Source organism: Emydura macquarii, unplaced genomic scaffold (assembly GCF_026122565.2).
Source record: "Emydura macquarii macquarii isolate MOO-44397 ecotype Brisbane River unplaced genomic scaffold, CSIRO-AGI_Emac_v2 contig_1551, whole genome shotgun sequence".
NCBI classification, from domain to species: Eukaryota; Metazoa; Chordata; order Testudines; family Chelidae; genus Emydura; species Emydura macquarii.
In genome coordinates, this window is record NW_027131688.1 from 15,071,152 (window position 1) to 15,093,563 (window position 22,412).

Below are 22,412 nucleotides of genomic sequence, written 5' to 3' on the forward strand. Positions count from 1 at the left end.
GGCATTTCAACACTGCCAATATTTATTTTTTAGTCAGGGAAAAAAGTGCCTGCCTGTATCTTTTTTAACAGACCTGAGTTCCTAAAGATGCGCACGTCATGCACCTTTCCAGACCACCCCACACTGATGTCGGAGAAGCATCCTCTGTGATCCACAAGGGCCTGCAACACTATTGAGAAGTACCCTTTTCGATTTATGTACTCTGTGGCAAGGTAGTCTGGGGCTAAGATAGGGAAGTGCATGCCATCTATCGCCCACCCACAGTTTGGGAACCCCATTGTGGAAAAGCCTTCCACTATGTCCTCCACATTTCCCAAAGTCACTATCCTTCTTAGCAGAAGTCTATTAATGACCCAGCACACTTGAATCACAGCTGTTCCCATAGTGGATTTACCGACTCCGAATTGATTCCCAACTGACCCATAGCAGTCTGGCATTGCTAGCTTCCACAGAGCAATGGCCACTCTCTTCTCCACTGTCAGAGCTGCTCTCAAGCGAGTATTCATGCATTTTAGGGCTGGGGAGAGCTCTCCACAAAGTTAAAAGAAAGTGCTCATCATCCCACACCCCATAACAATGTGATCCCACCAGTCATTGCTTATTTCCCGGGACCAGAAGCGGCGCTCCAGCAACTGCAGATGGTGCGTGAAAGCCTGCTGCACACGGGAATTGTTTCATTCTATGGCTTGTAGCAAGGTGGCCTCTGTAACATTGCAATTTTCAGAGGTGCAGCTACTGTCTCGCCCCTGAAAATACTGCAGAATAAGTTGTGAGGTGTTTGTGATGCTCACAATAATAGTGCAGAGCTGAGCAGGCTCCATTCTTAGGGAGTGCGCGTGGCAGTGAGTGAAGAATTTGAAAAAATGGTCCAAAAAGGAGATCATTTATTTGTTTGAACTAGGACAAGACAGGGAGGATAACAACCTTCCCAAAAGCCTCTGCGGCTAGTTGCACTGTGGGATAGCTACCCACGGTTCACTGCTTTGATTGCTGACCAAGCACAACTAGTTGAGACGCAATTCCCCGACACAATAAGTGTGGTGGAATCACGCTCCTCCAACTTCTAAAATTCGGCGGGTGAAAGTCAATTTAAAATAAATCGACTTAACACCGCAGTATAGACATACCCACAGAATAGTATTTGTGCTGAGAGAGCCCAGTTACTCCAAATAATGTCAATTTAACACTTTTCATAAGCATAAAAAAAAGCTACAGGTACTTCAGATATAAGTACTTGGGTTTTCCAGAACAAATTCACACTTCTGTTATAAAGTGTGTTTTATGAACCACTGTTTACATACGTGTCATTAAATAGTGAGATAATAGTGCAAAACAATACCCTTCCTCTGTTCCATCAGTAAGTTCTTCCTCTAAGAATCAGTAAGTGACACTAAGTCTTTAATATAGTTAGCAATTTCATTCACTAAATTGTCTGTAAGGCAAGTAAGAAAAAGAGGGCTAAAAATCTGAAAGCTTTTAAAATATGTCCAAAGCATTTAATTGATGGCAGCAATATAAAGTATGCAAGTCTCAGGCTTTTATTCTAACCAAGATCTCTGTGCCAATATTTGTATTTGATATAATTAATTTGATATAAAAATATAAAATATTTTAAGACACTCTGTTCAATGAACACAAAGTAAATGTTTACCCTTTTAATAAGTATCAGTTGCTTTTTTAAAAAAGTTATTCACATGATAAACCAAGTGTAATTTCTAAATGAAATTTACATACTAAATTATATTCGCCACAGTGCAAATAAATCATAATCCCAAATATATTGCTCTACAACAGTGAAAAACTCTACAAACTGAAGAATCCCATTTTCATAATGTTATTTTTTCTTGCTTTTGAGAGAGTTGTTGCGAATTCTCACTCGCTGCTGAACAGAGGAAGCAATTTTCATAGATGCCTTCTTTGCAAGGGACCTTTCCACAGCTCCAGGTTTCCACAGCAACAACTGTGCATCCTCTCCACCAGTCAACAAAGAATCATCTGTCATGTTCCAGTAGAATGAACGAACTGTAGCAGAGTGCCCTCCATGAAGGGTGCCCACAAGGCTCAGTCCATCAATGCCACAGTTTATTAGGTGAATGTTTCCCATACATGTTCCACCAACAACAAACAATTTGTCTGTCTTTTCATGGTACAAGCCACCTATCAGATAGTTTAAGTTGCTATTTTCAATGCAGACTACTTCTCTGACATCCAGAATATGCAATAATGTCATTGGTTCTTCAGTATCTATTTGAGTAAGATCCCACCAACAAAATCCTTCTGTATGTGTCATGCAATATACCTGCTTATAATCTTTCCCAGACCAACCAATAAAACTTACTGATGAATCGGAATTACAAGTTGAAATCAAAGCATCATCTTCATTTTCCTTATTAATATCAAACACATTAACTAATCCATCAGTTGACCCAGAGACTACCAAATTGGGTTTGAGAGGATGGAAACATATTTTAGTGATATCATCATTATGAGTCTCTGAATAGGTTCCTAAGGGCTCTTTAGCTGTGCATGCATAGTTTGTATTACTTCTTGCATCCCAGAACACCATGAATGTGTCTTCTTCAACTTTTTCTGTCCCAGCACAAACTATGAGATCACTGCAATTAATATCAAAGCTGATGAAAACATTTGAAGGATAACCACGGAATAATTGTACAGCTTCCTGAGTACCAAAGCGAGTATCCCAACATTTTATTGTGCCATCACTGCATGCTGAAAACAACATATTGTCATTTGTATGAGCAAATCTGACTCCATTAAGTAACCCAGGATGGCCACTATACTCCCTTAGCAAGTGTAATGTTTCTCTGTTATATACTCTAATTGACTTATTAGAACATGAAACAGCAATTAAGTGGTTGCTTTCTGCTTGAACACATTTTGAAACATCTATATCCAGTAAGTAAGTGGGGTCTTCAGTTAGTGCACAACGTTTTGCTATGCACAGATTAGCAAACTGTTCCTCAATCATCTCCACAGCAGTTGTCAGCAAGACTATACCCAAAACTGGTAGGAATCTGCAATACATAAAATCCCAAATACATTATTTGAATTAAACAAATTCCAATTATGCAGAATTTCTAACTCTTAAAAATCTCTGGAACAACATATTGCACAATAGATCTCATGCATAAAACTAGATTTAAATTATTCTTATACCATAGCTACTGTCATTTGATATATACACAAAAGAATAAAGCAGAAATAAGTATGAACAGAATCTCCTGCTCCATCAAGAAACCATTTTGGTAAAATGTGTTTTAAGGTAAGTATTTTAACTAAGCTTATAAAATCTTATTTGTTCTGTCTGTGAATCATTTGCAAGTTGTTCTAGCCAAATTTGCTTAATAATACTGATAAGTAGGAAAGCAATGTTCTTGACTAGTGGAAAGATACTGAAGTCAACATGCTAACCTGATGAGCTATATGTAATATTACCTGAAATGCTACTTGGCTGCATGATGGTCAGTTAGGGTCAAATTTGCCTAAAGATGCAAAATAGGTGCCTAATGGAATTTACAGAAAACCCTAAATAGGGTAAATGCCTAACTCACACTGGCACCTAGTTAATGGGAGTTAGGCACTTAACCTCTTTAGGTGCTTTCCAAAATCCCATAAGGCATCTATCTGCATTTTTACACACCTAAATATATTTGTACATCTAGCCCTTAGTGCAAAGGGTAAAATAAAACATTTAAATATAATGAACACAATAGTTCATTGTTTAGGGTAATCCAAGGTGTGATAAATTAGGAGTCATGGGATGAAATTGAGCAACCGACAACAGCTTTTAGACTATGGAACTGTCCCAGAAGAGCAATGATGAATGACCTATATCAAATAATTTAAAAGTAGACTATACAAAGAACTTTACAATAGACTGTAGGTAAAAACCTTACATTCAGATGCAATTTCTTCTGGGAAATTACTGAACTTTCCTGCAAACGCAAGATATTTCAGTAAAGTGCACAGGTCCTAAAATGTGCAGATTATTTATTTTAAAAAAAATCCCCTTCATTTCTTAATATGAAAAGAATCCTATTCCAAAATGTATGACGTGCCCTACAGGAGATCTCTTTTTACCAAGCATATCTTGTTTTCTACATTATAAAGCAATATGAAATTGTGCAGCTACTGTAAAGAGTTGATGCTAATTCTGAATCAGAAAACTTAACACAGCCCCTTTTAAATTGATATAATTTGCTATGATGGCCAATTTCTAAGATTCCATCAGTTTACAGACTTTGACCACTATAAAGGAACAAAAGTTTCAGAAATGTCATTTGGTTATGAAAGCTTAACAGAAGTCAGATCATGTGGCTGGCAAAGTTTACAGGATGGACTGAGGTTTTTCTTTTAAAATAGAAATCAAAACCATAATTTCAATAAAAATTATCTAATTGAAAAACCATACACCAGGTTCTGTGGGCCCAATTCTCCCTCCAGTGCCCTTCATCTTGTATAGATACTTATGCCAGTGTAAATTGAATGTAAAACATTACTACAATATCTCCCATGGACTTCACTGGCAGCTTGTGCAAACAGCAGCAACTACTTGTGTCAACTGACCATTTTGCATGGGTGGGGTATTTGTGCAGAGGGAAGGGAATGACTCGTCAGGAAGGAAGTGTATGGATGGATTACAGGAGAGAGTAAGGGAGGCTCAATTTATTTTTTAAAAAATGAACGTGAGATACTGTTTGAAGCTATAGATGAATGAGCAAGCATCCAGGAGATAGTAATAAAAGAATAGCTAACCCTATTTATAGCAGAGAAAACAATAAAGAAAAATGAGGCAAAGCTTGAATACTAGCCAGATGTATGATGGGACAACTGGGCAAGGGATACAAATATTACTTTCTCAAATTCCTTTGGCCTTTTTATACATTTAGACCGTGAACTGTTTGGGAAAGGGGCTGTGTCATGTGTCTACAAAACATCTACCACACTTTTGGCTGCTACAGATTAACATATTCTTATACGTATTGCAGCAATACAGAAGATGGTATTTTTGGAGGGATGAAGTGAGAAGGCACTTAGTCACATATACTACTTGTTTCAGTTAAACCTTTTAAAATTTCCAGGAAAAAAAAATTATCAGCTACCATGGGATACCATAGAATGTTCTATAATATATCTGAATTCTATATCATTATGGGTTTGTCTGTAGTGTCTGGTAATAGATAGTTTGGGGTGTTCATAATGTGTAAAATATTCATCATATGATGAAACAAACAGGACCAAATTCACACAAAACATTAGTTTAAGTACACACATTAAAAAAAAAATTAATTCCCAAATCACAAATAATCTCACAAAACTATTTGCCTCCTGTGACAATAAGGTCCTCAGGTTAATATTCCACATCAAAGCAATCCTACAGAATACATCTGCAAGTGCATTTTTTTTGCCACAAAATACAGACATCCTGTGGAAACTCTTTTTCTCCCCAGAGAAAAAGTACAATATTCTGTCTGGCACAACTGTGTGCACAAGCTTAATCATCACAGTTTACTTCTTCCAAACCTTTCTGGATAGGTCTTCCAGATTAGGCAAGCTTTCAGCAATGCAATTACATAAACACTGGCCAATTCATAAGCACTGTTCAGTAGACTGTAAGCACTTCAGAGCAGGGACTGAGACTTACTCTGAGTTTGTTAAACTTTACATACCTTTGTGGTGCTTTTTCAAAAATAATTATGTTCTTAATTTCATTTGATATACCAATGGGGTGAAAAAACACGAGATAGTTTTATGACAGTTCCTCAAAGATGAGGCAATGGATAAAAAGACGAAAGAAACAGACCATAGTTTTTGAGAGGGAAAAAAAAGTGGCTTAACCATTTAACAATGCTCATACAAATCTGTGGTCTGCTTTTTTAAAAAATTAAGGAAAGAAAACCTAGATAACTGCATTAGTGTCAGAAAGTAAAAAAGGTGGAACATTGCATATTTAATCAAGGTTATCGAAGAATTACAATAGAAACTTACGTTTTAAAAGAATATTTCCAAATTTGTGCCTACAGGAATGAAGTGGTCTGCAGAACCTGGGGTAATCGTTAAACTGTTCTGATTACAGAACATATATATAGAGGGTCCCAGATTCCGTATGTAAGAAAAAGGTAATTTTCCATATTGACTTATATTTCTACTTCAAAATAATCAAACCTTTTTAGACCAGAAAGGTCAAGTAAACTCAGACAGACATTCTCCTGACAAATGTCAGCCATTTGAAAAGTAAACTGTGATTGTTTAATTTTACTGACTTTGATAAAAGATATTATTCCATGTGTAATTTCTGCAACACTCATCTTGTGTGTCAAAATTTTTACTAATACAGGGAAATGTCAAATTATATCCTACACTGTGCACAGACTGCAAAAGCCCAGTTTCAGCTGAACATGTTGGGGTTCTCTAGAAAACAGACTGGGCCTGTGGTCTCTTCTAGTTGTTTATTCCCAATTTCACAGTTTTAAGATGCTCTGAAATACAGAAAAAAATGTTTTCATGTTTTCCAGAGAAATGTAATTTATATGCACTGGAAGATGAAGGGGGGGGGGGTACGCTCTTTCTATTTTCAATGCAATGACTGAAAACTATTAATGCTGCATTTGACAGCTACCATGTCTCGCTAAAACCTGTTATACTAATATGCAACAAAATCTCTGCTCTGGTGAAAAATACTTTAGTCTATTAGGAATTCCTGATCGAAGGTTATATAAACAATTCATGCTGACTTCAGGGTGTAGCTGCCAGCCCTTCCTTTTCAGAAGGGGAAGTCACTGTTATATTTTGGTGGGAGAGTTTAAATAGGAGGAATAGGATGTGTGTTAAATTTGTGAGATAAATAGGAAATAATGATCTTCCAAGCACAACAGAAGATAACAGTGTTGGAATGCTGCCACTTAGAAGACTACATAAGTCAAATGATGCTATGCACTCCAGAACATATTCTGTGATGCAATATTACCACTGCCATCCTCTGCCAAGCCTGCAACAAATTTGCTACTGTTTCAACAGGTCTCCTAATGTTTTGTTCTTAGGCCAATCTACACTACGGACTTTTGTTGACCAAAATCAGCTTTTTGCACCAAAACAGTGGTGGTAAACATACTACAGTCCCCGCCCCGCCAACCCAACTTCCCTGATTTTGCGACAAAATAAAACCATCTCAACAAGAGGCATAGAGCTTTTTGCGCCAAACTTTTACTGACAGAGTGTCAGTGTAGACGACATAAATGACCTCCAGGAAGTGTCCCACAATGCCCATCCTGACCGCGCTGGCCATCAGTTTGAACTCTGCCGCCTGCAGACATCCACTCCTCCCCCTTTAAAGTCTCGGGAATTTTTGAAATTCCACTTCCTGCTTGGTTGGCATGGAAAGCTCACATCGCATCTTCCCAGCTGACCATGGTGACTCCATGCACCAAATACTCTCCTGCTTGGAGCACACTGGAGCTCTGGATCTGATCAGCATTTGGGGAGAGGAGGCTGTGCAGTCCCAGCTCTGCTCCAGCCAAAGGAACTTTGATACCTTCATTCAGATTTCTCATGGTATGGCGGAGAAGGACTATGAACGGGAAATGCTGCAGTGCTGTATGAAAATTGAGCTGAAGCAGGGGTACCAAAAGACTAAGGAGTCAAACCGTCACTCTGGTGCAGAACCAAAGACCTGTTGCTTCTATCACGAGCTGGAAGCCATCGTTGTTGACGACCCCTTCTCCACTGCCAAGAGCCCTATGGATACCTCCATGGGCCCAGAGACAGTGGACACCTGACTCAACCCTGACAAAGTAGTCATGGACGAGGAGGTTGAGTCGAAAGATGATATGAAGCAGGAGACTAGGCTGTTTGGTGATTTGGGGAGTTTAGTTCTCAGTCCCGGAGGGTTGGAGCCAGTCCCACCTCTCCAGCTCTGGCATCCAGGATGCAGAAGAGGGGAGCTCTGATAAGTGATTTTTTTGAGCTGATGCTGCTCAGTTACATGAGGTACATCTGTCCTTTGCTCTGTTGCATTATACAGCTGGTTGAAGGGATAGAAATGCACAAGAGTAGCTGTGTTTGCATGTGCTTCCCATTCCCCTGTGAAGCTAGGCAGTGTGACGGAAAAGTGTGTTAATGCACACAGAGATTTCACAGGAATCCTCCAGAGAGATCTCTAGGAAACTTTCCTTGAGGTACTTGCCAATCCTCTTCCGGAGATTCCTCAGCAGAGCTACTTTGTTTCCTCCCCCAGTGTAGGAAATTTTCCCGTGCCAATCGGCAATCACTTATGCAGGGATCAAAGCAGCACACAGGTGAGCAGCATTGGGACCCAGTTTGAACCTGCTCACATGGAAGAGATGCACTCTAGCAACCCCACTTACTCTCAGGAATGAGATATCAGCTTCTATGAACATGAGAATGGCCACCATCTAGCCCAGTATCCCATCTTACAACAGTGGCCAATGCCAGGTGCTTCAGAGGGAATGAACAGAACAGGTACTCATCTAGTGATCCATCCCATCGCACATTCCCAGCTTCTGGCAAATAGCAATTCCTGCCATCTTGCTAATAGCCATTGATGGACCTATCCATGAATTTATCCAGTTCTTTTTTAACACAGTTATAGTCTTGGCCTTCACAACATCTTCTGACAAGGAGTTCCATAGATTGACTATGCGTTGTGTGAAGAAATATTTCCTTTTGTTCATTTTAAACCTGCTGCCTATTGATTTCATTTGGTGACCCCTAGTTCTTGTGTTATGAGAGAAGGAGTAAATAACACTTATTTACTTTCTCCATACCAGTCATGATTTTATAGACATCTATCGTATCCCAACTTAGTCACCTCTTTTCCAAGATGAAAAGTACCAATCTTATTAATCTCTCCTCAGATGGAAGTTTTCTATACCCCTAATCATTTTAATTGCCCTTTTTTGTACCTTTTCCAATTCCAATATATCTATTTTGAGAAGGGACAACCAGATCTGCACGCAGTATTCAAGATGTGGGCATACCATGGATTTATAAAGAGGCAATATGATTTTTTTTCTTATCATCTATCCCTTTCCTAATGATTGCTAATATTTTGTTAGCTTTTTTGACTGCCGCTGCACATTGAGTGGATACATTCAGAGAATTATCCATAATGACTCCAAGATCATTTTTTTGAGTGGTAACTACTAATTTAGACTCCATCATTTTATATGTACAATTGGGACTGTGCTTTCAAATGTACATTATGTTGCATTTAACAACACTGAATTTCAGCTGCCATTTTGTTGCCCAGTCACCCAGTTTTGTAAGATAACTCTTCACAGTCTGCTTTGAACTTAACTATCTTGAGTAGTTTTGTATCAGCTGCAAATTTTGACACCTCACTATTTACCCTTTTCCAGATCATGTATGAATATGTTGAATATATGGCCTCCGCCTGTGGTGGCACAATTTGAATGTTTTCCCTATCTAAGTGCATCAATACCCCGAACAACCATCCAGAACTTTTTCCCCAGCTTGCATGCCCCCTCCTGGGCACAACTCATCATGCCCTGGGTGATTGTCAAGCTGTGCACTTGCCAGGGGACAGTGAGAAAGGGGTATTTTACAGTAGTGCATCAATGCTATTAGTGCACTGACAATCATGCTTCTGTTCATTGTTTATTGTGCTTCTACAGATGTGCCCCTGAGGGGAAATCCCTACACACCTGCCCAGCACCTGTGGCTGATAACAAAATGACCATGGAGAAGCATAGAGGAAATGTTCCAAGAACTCTTTCAGTCCTCTAAGGTGGGGGAAAAGAAAAAGAAAAAAGGCATGGAGACACCGTGCGACCAAAAATCAAAACATTGATAGGCAGGAGAGGAGCGAAAACATGAGTGAGTGATAGCAAGTCAAGAGTGCATGATAAAATCTATGAAGGAGCAAACAGAGCTGCTAAAGTCACTCATAATGCTGCAGTAAGGGGCAGGCTGGGTCTCCCAGGATCACTGTCGGCATTTCAACATCCCCCATTGGAAAATTTTGGTCTGGAAAGAAAGTCCCTGCTTGCAGCTTTTTGTAAAGGTCAGTATTCCTGAAAATAAGTGCATCATGCATCTTCCCTGACCAACCCACGCTGATGTCAGTGAAACACTCATGGTGATCCACAAGCACCTGTAGCACCATAAGAGAAGTATCCCTAACTACTGATGCACTCCATCACAAGATGATTTGGGGCCAAAATTGGGATATGCATGACATCCATCACCCCGCCATTAGTTAGGGAATCCCATCACTATGAAGCCATCCATTATTTCATGTACATTTCCAAGACTTATTGTCCTTCGTAGCAGAATGTGATTAATGGCCATGCACATTTGCGACAACACAGCACCAACGGTGGACTTCCCGTCTCCAAACTGATTAGTGATCAACTGGTAGCAGTTTAGAGTTACTAACTTCCACATGGCAATTACCACATGCTTCCACCAAGAGGGAAGCTCTCATTCTGGTGTCCTTGTATCGCAGGGCAGGGACAAGCTCCACACAGAGTTCCATGAAGGTGACTTTGCACATTCTAAAGTTCTGCAGCCACTGTTTGTCATCCCAGGATCTGCATAACGATGCAATCCCACCACTCAGTGCTTGTTTCACGCACCCAAAAGTGGTGGTGCACTATGTGCAGATGTTCCATGAATGCAAACGGTAATCTGGCATTGTGTGTTTGCATAGCACACAGCAGGTCAGGCGCCTTAGATTCCTGTTCTGATTGGGAGTTCCTGATATACTGCATGAGCACCTGCGATGTATTCAGAACACTGACAACAACAGCGGAGAAAAGTGCAGGATTCATCTTTTCAGATAGAGATGGTGGGTGCTTAAGAAACAGGGGCCATTGAAAAATGCCACAAAATGCGGTCGGAAATCCATGGAATGATGGGACGGAAATCACTGCATCATGTGACACTGAGCCCACACCCATGATGCATTGTGATCCTCTCTGCCTTCCCACATTCCCACAACTCCTAGTCACATAAGGAGACAACTTGCACAGTGGGATAGCTGTCCACAGTGCACTGCTCTCACTGTCAATGCTAGAGCACCAACTGTGGATGCGCTTTAGCGACACAAGTGGTGTGTGAACAGGCACAAGCGTTGTAATTATGGTGCTTTTTGATCATCGCTGTAACTTACATCCCACTCTTTAGTATAGACAAGTCCGTAGATACAGTAAAGCACCTATGAGATTAGCAACTAGGTGCTATCCTTGGAAAAGAGGATACACAGTTTGTAAATTAGGTTTAAAATTAACGTGAAACTTCCAGCTATTGTAACTAATTGTGGGTTTTTTATTTGAATTGTAGAAATGTAGGCCTGGAAGGGACCTCAACAGGTAATCTCGTCCATCCCCCTGCACTGAGGCAGAACCTAGTAAACCTAGACCCTCCCTGAAAGGTGTTTGTCTAACTTTTTCTTAAAAACCTTCAATGTCAGGGATTCCACAACTTCCCTTGGTAACCTGTTCCAGTGCTTAACTACCCTTGTGGTTAGAAAAATTTTCCTAATATCTAACCTAATCTCCCTTGCTACAAGCTAAGCTGATTAATTCTTGCCGCATCCTTGGTGGACTTGGAGAACAAATTACTACCGTCCTCTTTACAACAGCCTGTTACATATTTGAAGGTTATTATGCTCCCGCTCCCCCTCAGCCTTCTCTGCTCTAGATTTAACATGCCCAATTCTTTCAACCTTTCCTCACAGGTCATGTTTTCTAAATCTTTTATCATTTTTGTTCGTCTCCTCTAGATTCTCTCTACTTTGTCCACATCTTTCTTGGCATAATTAGAGTTTTCAAAATATGCAGCTGGTTGACTAACCAAGAGAGCACACAGCAATACACTGGATGGATCAGTTTTGTTGTTTAATCTGGTTGCTCACTCCCCAGATCCACAAGGATCCTGAACATAGCTAACACCCTTTACAAAGAAATATGGCATGGAAGGTTACAGTTTATTCATAATTCTTAAAGCGTCTCCAATTAAGTAAAGGGAAACAACTAATTTGTTAAATCCTGATTTACACCTTCAGCATCTATCTCTAGAATAATAATAATAATAATACAGAAGTATGTAAGCCTCAGTTTATATTGTGAACACAACGTAGAAAAAAAAATCCCTAAAGATTGCCAAGATTTGGACCAAACTTTTCATTTCTGTGGAAGCAGGACAATATCTGGGGGCAACATATGCTACATCATTACTATTTGAATTTTAATCAGTAGAGCTCTCTGAGGTACTACTGAAACATGACACAATCTGTGTATCAGATACATGTCCTTCCTGGTAGGTGGAGGTTAGCAGGGAAGTACTAATAGTGATAGCAAGTGCTGTTGTAATAACTGGGCCAACAAATTTATCCTAATTGTAAGGTCAGTTGTAAAAAGTATGTCAAAGTTTATGATATAATAACCTATAATAACAAATGCTGATGGAAAATAGATCAAATTGCTTTCAGTGAAGAATGTTATAAACTGGTGCATGGGAACCAAAGAGACTAAATTAGTCCAAACATAGTAGGCCATTCTGATAGAATTCAAGCACTATGTTTAAATCATGTGTGGTAAAAAAATAAATCAGAAATTAACTGACCAAAATTCCTGGCGTGTCAGATATTAGGCCTAATTGATGGACAAAATAATGAGGAAGTGGGCTTTTCTGCCCATCACTTCCTTTTTGGGTCCTTAAAGAAAGGCTTTGGGACCTTCCTGGGACCCCAGACCTTTTTCATCCTAATACTAAAAGATATCCTGATCAGACTGGGCCAGAAACAGGGACCCAGATAACATCACCATTTCTACAGCTCCACTGAATCCCAACCACCACCTGGGATGAAACGGGATCAGACTTTAACAGCAGCAGCTCCAGCCCCTCTCAACTAATTTCTTCTCTTTTCCCCAAAAGGACAATTATTACCATCTTTGACACCATCTAGGACAGGGATGTCAAACATCCGGCCTGCGGGCTGGATACGGCCTACCAACCTTTTTGGTCCAGCCCCTGGTGGCAGCCCATGCTGCCACCAGAGAGTACAATGCTGCGAGATCTCACGGCGTCGCACGCTGCCACGAGATCTGTGTACTCTGGTGGCAGCGCTCCAAAAGGCGGAAGAGGGACAGTGTGGTCTTGGGGCATCGCGCAGAGCGCTGTCTGTGCGAGACTGCACTCCAAAAGGTGGGAGAGGAGAGAGTGTGGTCTCGGGGCATCGCAGGAGGCAGAACTGCTTCTTTACAGCCCTCTCACTTCAAAACACACGCTACTTTCAGCTGCAGAAAAAACTTCCTATAGCTGCTCAGTTTACCATTTTCTCCCACTTCAGTTGCTATTGCCACCCATACATCTTTCCAGAAGAACTGCCCCAAAAATACACTGGCAAATAGCTTAGGAAAGACAGAAGCCAATTGTTATATTAGATTTGTTCAGACTGAAAAATATATACTCCTTCTCTCTCTGGTACCTAGTAAAGGCACATCTCTTCCACTGCATAATTTTGGGGTTACTCAATTCTCCTATAGAACAACAAGTCTTCAAAATTTCACTGTAGCCCTGCAAAGTAAAATACCATCAAACCGTGATAGCTGTAAAATGCTCCTACAATGTGTGGAACTAAGTAATTGAGACAAATAATACCTCGTGGCATCGCAGAGCGCTGTGTATGCCAGACTGTTACGATGATATCTCGCATACATAACCTTGTGTAAGCTGGGCCTTGTATATACATACACAGCCTTGTGTCTCACATACACAGCCTTGTGTAAGCCAGGCCTTGTACATATATACACAGCCTTGTGTCTTTACACAGCCTTGTGTAGGGTCTTGTAATTATGTTATCGAAGAAAAGAAAAATAGATAAAGAATGTTGTGTGGTTCAACAGAAGTGGAGAAATTTGTATTTCTTTGCCAAACTAAATGGAAAGCCAACATGTTTGATTTGTACGTAACATGTAGCTGTTGCCAAAGAGTACAATGTTCCGAGGCACTATGATACCACGCATGCTGAGAAGTACGATAAATATATGTGAAGTTGCATGAGGACAAAGTTTCTGAATTGGAGAAGTTCTTGAAAAAGCAGCAATCGCTATTTACAAATGCCCATCAAGTAAGCGAAGCTGCAGTTAAGGCAAGCTACATGATTATGCATGAACTAGCACGGTCATCAAAACCTTTTTCAGACGGGAAATTATAAAGAAATGTATGTTAATGACTGCAGAATTAATATGTCCAGATAAACGGCAAGCCTTTGCAAATATAAGCCTCTCGAGAAACAGTCGCTGAGAGAATCAGTGATTTGTCAGAGAGCCTTAACAATCAATTAAAGGACAGAGTCAAGTCCTTTATTGCATTTTCGATTGCAGTTGATGACAGTACGGATGTTACTGATGTGGCACAGCTTGCAATTTTCATTCATGGTGTTGATAAAAACATGCGCATAACAGAAGAGTTTGTAGAATTGGTTCCGATGAAAGACACAGCAACAAGTGACGATATCTTCAATAATTTGGTGGAAACTTTGGACAAATTAGGTGTAGACTGGATGCCAAGCTGTGAGTCTGGCTACAGACGGAGCACCACAAATGGTGGGTAGAAAAGCTGGAGTTGCTGCAAAGTTAAAGGAAAAATTGCTTGCTGTCAATCTGCAATATCAGTTTTGTAATTTACATTGCATTTTACACCAAGAAGCACTGTGCAGTAAAACACTGAAACTGGATAATGTTTTGGATGTGGTTATAAAAACGGTTAATTTTATACGAGCAAGAGGCCTTAACCACAGGCAGTTCAACTGCCTTATGGAAGTAACTGAGAAACCCCATGGGTTACCAAATCACACCGATGTTCATTGGCTAAGTTGGGGAGCTGTACTGAAACGCTTTTACGAATTGCGTGGTGAAATACAATTGTTTTTAAATCAGAATGGAAAGGTTATGCCTAAACTGCAGGATAATGAATGGCTTCAAGATCTTGCTTTTATGGTGGACATCAAGGAACACCTGAACTGTCTCAACACCAAGATGCAGGGGCGCAACAAATTGGTGACAGATGTTTTTGACAGTATTAGTGCTTTCGAGATTAAGCTTCAGCTTTGGGAAAAGCAACTTTCAGATAATAATCCCACACGTTCCAACTTTAAAATCTTGATGCAACACAGCTGAGTTTCATTGTGATGCTCTCACAAAAAAGTACAGCAGCAACGTTTCCAACTTAAGAAATGAATTCCAAGCAAGTTTTTCTGACTTCAAATACCTTGAGAAAGACTTTGCAATTTTCCGTAACCCATTTTCTGTCAATGTGCACGAGGTCTCAGAGGAGCTTCAGATGGAAATAATCGAACTGCAGTGTGATTCTGTTTTGAGGGATAAGTTTTCTAGTGTTGATGTTGGAACATTTTATCAGTATGTAGGACCAAATTATCACAGGCTGAAGTCTTTTGCTTAAAAAGTTATATCTATGTTTGGGACAACATATGTCTGTGAACAGCTCTTTTCTGTAATGAACATCAACAAGTCAAGATTTCATTCTCAACTTACTGACACACACCTGAACGCAATACTCAAGCTTGCCACAGCACAGTCCCTTGCTCCAGACTTTGATGCAGTGGTCCAAAGTAAGAGGTGTCAGGCATCAGGAAGCAGCAGTAGCAGTAAATAAAGTACTATAATTCTTAATCATTGATCGATTCTTTTAATCGTAAAATAGTAGTAGTTGTAGAAGTGAATTTACTGCAGTTTTTATATCGCTGGTATCTAGCAAATAAAATATAATACTACATAAAAATGGTTGGGCCTAGTATTTTGATTTATGGTATGTATGGCCCACCTGAAGTACATTTAATTCAAATCTGGCCAGCCACAGCAAATGAGTTTGACACCCCTGATCTAGGAGACTGTCAAACAAAGAGGTTTTTCCTTCTAAAAACTTTCTCCAGCTAAAGGGAAAGAGAATAAGGGATGCTGTTAAAATGAAAGCCTTACTTAATACTTCACATTTCAAATGCTTTAACTCTTTTTTCTTCTTTTCTGGGTCTTTAATAAAAGGCTAAAGGATTTTTAAATGGTGTTTGCCATGGTGCTAAGCAGCCAGAGGTCTCTGTATACCAAACCCTGAACTCTGTTTAACACTGTTTAATGTTGGACAGCAATTGGGTTATGTTAATATCTTTGGCCCATTTAGTCCATCTAAACCAATACAATAGCGCCTCCCTTAAAAAAAGACAGCTGCCTGCTTCTCTTTAGAAAACATCAGTATGGGCTATGCTCAGGAAGCCATGTTTTGACCTTGACAATATGGCTAATCACTGCTCTGTATCTAATCTTCCTTTGTGGTTAAGATTATTGAAAGGTTGTGTTATAACCTCCCTCACAGTATCTAGTTGCCTCAGAGTTCCTTGGCCTTTGTGAATATGGGTATGAAAAATGACTACTTGTTTCTCATTGATCACCATAAGTGTCCATGCCAATATTATAAAGTCAACTGTCTTTGGCACAGTTGATTATAAACTGCAAACCTTGCAAGGAGCAGGCAAGGCTGCTCTTGAACAGCTTTGTTCCTATCTCCAGTGAAATCCTAGAGGAAGTCTTGGGCAATTATTTGTCTTCACCCAGGGTACTCTCATGCAGGGTTCTGAACTGAATATGAAGCCATTAGAAAGACAGCAAGGAAGCACTGGTGTGGTGCCTTCAGTTTGCAGATGAAATCTAGCTTTATGTTTCTCTCTCTTCCAACTCAAGGGGTGCAGACAAATGCCTTTTCCAATGACTGGGTGAGATGGAACACCATCATTTAGTGAGCTGACTGAGTCACAACCCAGAAAATACACAAGTGATGTTGGATAACTGAGGAAAGCAAATGGAAGAGCTGACTGAAGGGATTTGGCCACCATTTGTAACTCATATTTGCTACCTCAGTTATTGCTAGATGATCAAGTTACAGCAGAGACTGCACAGCTTTCTTCCATTTGTGGTGAACCAAGAGGTTGTGACCTTTTATTTTGGATGTGGACTTGGCTACCATTACCATTACCTAAGCTTTTGTCAACTCACTTTCAGACTATTACAACGTGTTCCCTACTTGAAATTAACACTTAAATCCATTCAGAAGCTGAAGCGAGCACAGAATTCAGCAGCCTATTTTTTAAGCAGAGTATCTCACCACAAGCACATTTCACCAGTGCTTCATTATCTTCACAGGCTACCATTGGATTTCTGGGAGCACTTTAAGATGTTAATTTTGACCTATAAAGCCCCACTAAATGGTCTGGGGCCTGCTTACCTGAGATACCCACTCCCTTATGCTATACTACAATAGTTGAGATCAACAGAGGCACTCAAGCTGCAGCTTCCTTGGTTTGAGAGAGAAGCAGCTTCTTGCAGGGCATTTTCTGTGAAAACACCCCACCTTCCAAGCTTTTAACACCTACCAATCGGAAACAGCCTAAATCTGTTGACCCTCAGGGTATGCTGCAAAGCTCACCTTTGTACTAGCTTTTTTGGAGCAGGGAAGTAAAGAGAGGATGGAATGGTCCCCTGAAGGGGGATACTTGATGTGGGAGGCCGGGGGGGGGGTTGAGATTTTTTGATGTATAGGATAGTTGTTTATTTCTGGTTTATGGTGGAGTTTGCTTCTCGTTTTGTCTTACATTTTTAAAGTGTCAAGGGTGCCAAGTGCCTGGGGCAGGCATGTTAGAATTCTAAAGAAATAAAAAATAAATATTTGTCAATTTTGCAGGGCTATACTTAATGTTATCAGAACATATATTGTAATGTCCTATGTTTGTCATGACAGTTACAAAAAGCATTTCCTAGACTAATGAAGATAGATAAATATGTCATTTTAATCCAGCAAGATTTTCAAAAAATAACCCAGTGATTCATAAGTAGATTTCTCCTCTTTTTAGAATGGCCACTGGGAATTGTGTCATTCTGCAGCTCTTCCCTCCTTCCCAAAAGGGAATGTCAGTGCAATAATGTATCCAAACAAATTAAATCACATTACTCTGAAAAACAGGGTGGAAAAAGTGGGGGAAATGAGGTGTTTATCTTAAGAAGGCTTAATCAGTATGTCAGAGTAACTTATCGATAGGAGAGTAGAAGCATTTATTTAAAATGAAAATAACTTACAGATTTGGCAGTCTGCTTGTTGCAGGTCAAAAACTGAACACTGCAAGCAATTTAAACATCTGTATGTCGAATCATGCTCAGTTCATTCCCATTCTCAACAATAAAAACAAATCCTTACTCCCTCCCTTTCACAATTATTAAAAGTTCAAGAAAAAAATTAAAATTGAGAACTAAATAAGCAATCCCTGGCCAGTAGAAAGCGGACCACACAGCTGCATTGAATGCATAGTTTTCATTTTACAATGAAAACACCAAGCACAGCATTGGTTTAGGAGAACATATTAGCATTTGCACAACATGCTCCACTTTCACTAACAGCATAATGCTTTCTGGAACCTCTCATATCATCAGCACCAGTTGGAAAACAAGGTGAATCAGCCAAGTCTACTAATCAGTAAAAGGAAGCACAAGTAGACAATTACTCAGTATATTACAATTCCTTGAGGTACAAAAAGGGCTGCCAACTGTGGAGAAAGGATTTCAGCTCCAAACAACTTACAAATTAAACAGACGACATTAAATTTAGGATGGGAGTCAGATGCAACAAAGAACAAGGAACGGAGGTAAACATAAGTATGTAGTTGAGAGTTTCAACGTTTTTGTGCTATATGTAAAAACTGCACTTGATTCTGTTTATTTTACTGAGTTGAGACTTGAAGATGAAGAGGGTAGAGGCAGGAAGGGGATTCCAAGTATAAGGGGCTATGTGGAAAGTGCAAAGATGAGACTGAGAGAACAGGTCAGAGACAGTTAATTGTATGGCTTTTGCAACAACAGAGAATCACAATGATGAATCCAGTACAGACATTTGTTTTATACTTCCAAACAATTCAGTCAGGTTTAGGTTCCCAGATAAATAATGTGGGGGTGGAGAAGAAAATATAAACCATTCCCATTCAGTAAATCCAATTCCATCTCTACTTCCTCACATGTGTTTTAGGAGTATAATTTTGGCCTAAATACAGCAGTAAAGGCTAAGAGATAGAAAAAAGGAGCAGGGAGTAGGCTTAAATAACAGGGGCAGTAAGAGGAAAAATGTAAATCAGAAGAGCATCAAGGAGAAAGTCACAGAGGCTTGGTACGGGCAAACCAGAGTACTTGCTCTCAACCTTTTTGGACTCAGGACCCAACTGTAAATGTTTATGTCCTGTTGCGCCCCAGTAAATAGTCTGAGGTGGAGGCCCTGGAGTGGTATCAGTAAGTTCCCACCTCCCAGAGGGTTTGAGTCCTACCCAACACTCACCCCATAGTGGCAGATCCTGCAGCACCCGTGTTGGATGGACTTGGCTCTCAACTCCGGGTGTTGCAACCTCTGTGGTTGCAGTGTCACTCAGATTTGGCTCTTCCCTCCTGACTGGACCAAATTTGTGTGAGTGGAGTTGTGACCTGTCTCATGGGGTTGAAGTGCCACTCACTCAAATTTTGCCTACCCACACTCCCATCATCATGATGGCTAGGCCAAACGGGACCCCAGAGGTTGCAGTGTCGGGAGCAGGGAAGCAAGTTCAGCCAGCCCCATGAGACAGGAGTCATATGAGCTGCCACGCAACCCTTTCAAACATTCTGGTGACCCAATTTTGGGTCCCGATCCAGGGGTTGAGAAACCCTGAACTAGCGGCTCAATGAAAACCAGAGGGAAAGAAAACTACCTGTGCAGCATGGGTCATTTGCAGGTTTAAACTAGTGTGAACGATAAATTCTCTGTAACTTTACATCTTTAATTCATGATATGAGGACTTTAGTAACTCAGAGGTTATGGGTCTGTTACAGGAATGAGTTGGTGAGGTTCTGTGGCCTGCAAGATGCACGAGGTCAGACTAGGTGATCATGATGGTCCTTTATGGCCTTAAAGTATATGAGTCTACACTAGAAGGAAACAAGAACAACTTTGTACCTTAATCTTTCAACATTCCCAATACAGAATACGAAGTTTCTTCTTCATCACTATGCAGGATTCACAAAGATGGACCAAGAAAATGGTGTTTGCATCTGGATTCAGTTTAAACTAAAGTTCGTGTTAGCCAGCACCAACTTATTCCAATATGTTCTTGTGCAACTTTGGCCACAAAAAGGTGGAAGTTTTAGAAAGTCAGTTGTTCATGTGAGATTTTGGCTTCATTCAAACTGGGGTACATACTTTCTAGTTTTGGATTTGATATGAAACAAAAATTGTATGGGTAGGCATGGATAAAGAAAATTCAAATATATATCTTCACCCAAATTCAAATGAGTTCAGATTCACTATTCTAATTTTAGCCAACTCTATTTACATTATAACTAAATAGGAAAAGTAACAGAGTAAAAGTATGGAGAAGGGGAAATTGGATAGGAGGTGAAGCACAAGTTGGAGACCTACAGATATAAAATCATGAACTAGAAAAGCAGCAAATGGCTCAGAGATCACAAAGGAGCACGGGAGAGGACTACTCTCCATTATAAGATTACATGAGACACTCACGTAGAACAAAATTCAGACAATTAGACCAGGTCTACACTGCAAAAAATCTTAAGTGATTGCAAAAATGCTTAAATAACCAAAGGAAGTTTTAATTCAGAAAATCATAATTATTTAAGAATGACATTGCCATTAAGTAAAGTGCCAGCTTTACATTTTGCTCCAGAGGACTGTACAACAGATAATTCTAATAAAGATAATTACAGAAAACACAACAATGGCCAAAATGTTAAATGCTTTTTTTGTTTTACCTTTCTCCCAAAAAATCAGCAGGGATTGGATGACTAACATAGTGAACATCAGTGCAAATGGGGTAGGATATGAGGCTAAAATAGGAAAAGAACAAGTTAAGAATTACTTTGACAAGTTAGATGTCTTCACCCCAGCAAGACCTGATGAATACATGCTAAGGAACTGGCTAAAGAGATCTCTGAATCATTAGTAATTATCTTTCAGAACACATGAGGGATGGCAGAGATCCAAGAGGAATGGAAAAGAGCAACTACTGTACCTATCAATAAAAAGGGGAATAAGGACAACCCAGGGAATTATGGATCAGAGAGATTAACTTTGATACCCAGAAAGATAAAGGAGCAAATAATCAAACAAACAATTTGTAAGCACCTAGAAGAAAATAAGATGATAAATAACAGTCAACATGGATTTGTCAAGAACAAATCATGTCATACCAACCTAACACCCTCTTTCACAGCGTAACAAGCCTTGTGGATGGGGGGAAGTAGTAGATGTGATATATCTTGACTTTAGTAAGGCTTTTGACACTGCCTCACATGACCTCATAAGCAAACCAGGGAAATATAGCTTGGATGAACCTCCTATAAGGTGGATGCACAACTGGTTGAAAAACCATTCCCAAAGAGTAATTATCAGTGATTCAGTCAAGCTGGAAGGGCATATCAAGTAAGATCCCGCAGGGATCTGTCCTGGGTCTGGTTCTATTCAATATCTTCATAAATGATTTGGATAATGGCACAGAGAGTAAAGTTTGCGGACAATACCAAGCAAAAGAGAAGAATGAGGGGGGATTTGATAGCGGCCTTTAACTACCTGAAAGGGGATTCCAGGGAGGATGGGGCTAGGCTGTTCTTGGTGGTGGCAGATGACAGAACAAGGAGCAATGGTCTCAAGTTGCAGGGCGGGAGGTCTAGGTTGGACATTAGGAAAAAGTTTTTCACTAGGAGGGTGGTGAAGCACTGGAATGGGTTACCTAGGGAGGTGGTAGAATCTCCATCCATAGAAGTTTTTAAGCTGAGGCTTGACAAAGCCCTGGCTGGGATGATATAGCTGAGGTTAGTCCTGCTTTGAGCAGGGGGTTGGACTAGATGACCTCCTGAGGTCCCTTCCAACTCTAATATTCTATGATTCTATAATTCTAAGTCTGCAGAGGGCAGAATTAGAATTCAAAATGATCTTGACAAACTGGAGAAATGGTCTGAATAAAATAGGATGAAATTTAATAAGGACAAATGCAAAGTACTACACTTAGGAACGAATAATCAATTGCACAAATACAAAATGGGAAATGACTACCGAGGAAGGTGTACTGCAGAAGAAGGATCTGGAGGTTATAGTCGATCAAAACTAAATATGAGTCAACTCTGTAATACTGTTTGCTTTTTTTCAACATGATTCTGGGATGTATTAGCAGGTGTGTTGCAAGCAAGACATGAGAAGTAATTCTTCCTCTCTACTCAGCACTTATAAGACCTCAACTTGAGTACTATGTCCAGTTCTGGGTACCACACTTTGGGAAAGATGTGGACAAATTGGATGACATCTAGAGGACA

The 22,412-nt window shown here is 40.0% G+C and overlaps 1 protein-coding gene across 1 annotated transcript in view; it reads right to left on the reverse strand.

The window, feature by feature from the left end:
* Positions 1–1,467: 1,467 nt before the first annotated feature.
* Positions 1,468–22,412, reverse strand: part of WDR89 (WD repeat domain 89) — a gene marked incomplete at its 5' end in the record, with an annotated part of 42,562 nt that continues 21,617 nt past the window's right edge. The window contains one exon of the mRNA XM_067555184.1: positions 1,468–3,035. Coding sequence (XP_067411285.1) covers positions 1,835–3,035 — 1,201 coding nt within the window. The remainder of the gene's footprint in view (positions 3,036–22,412) is intronic.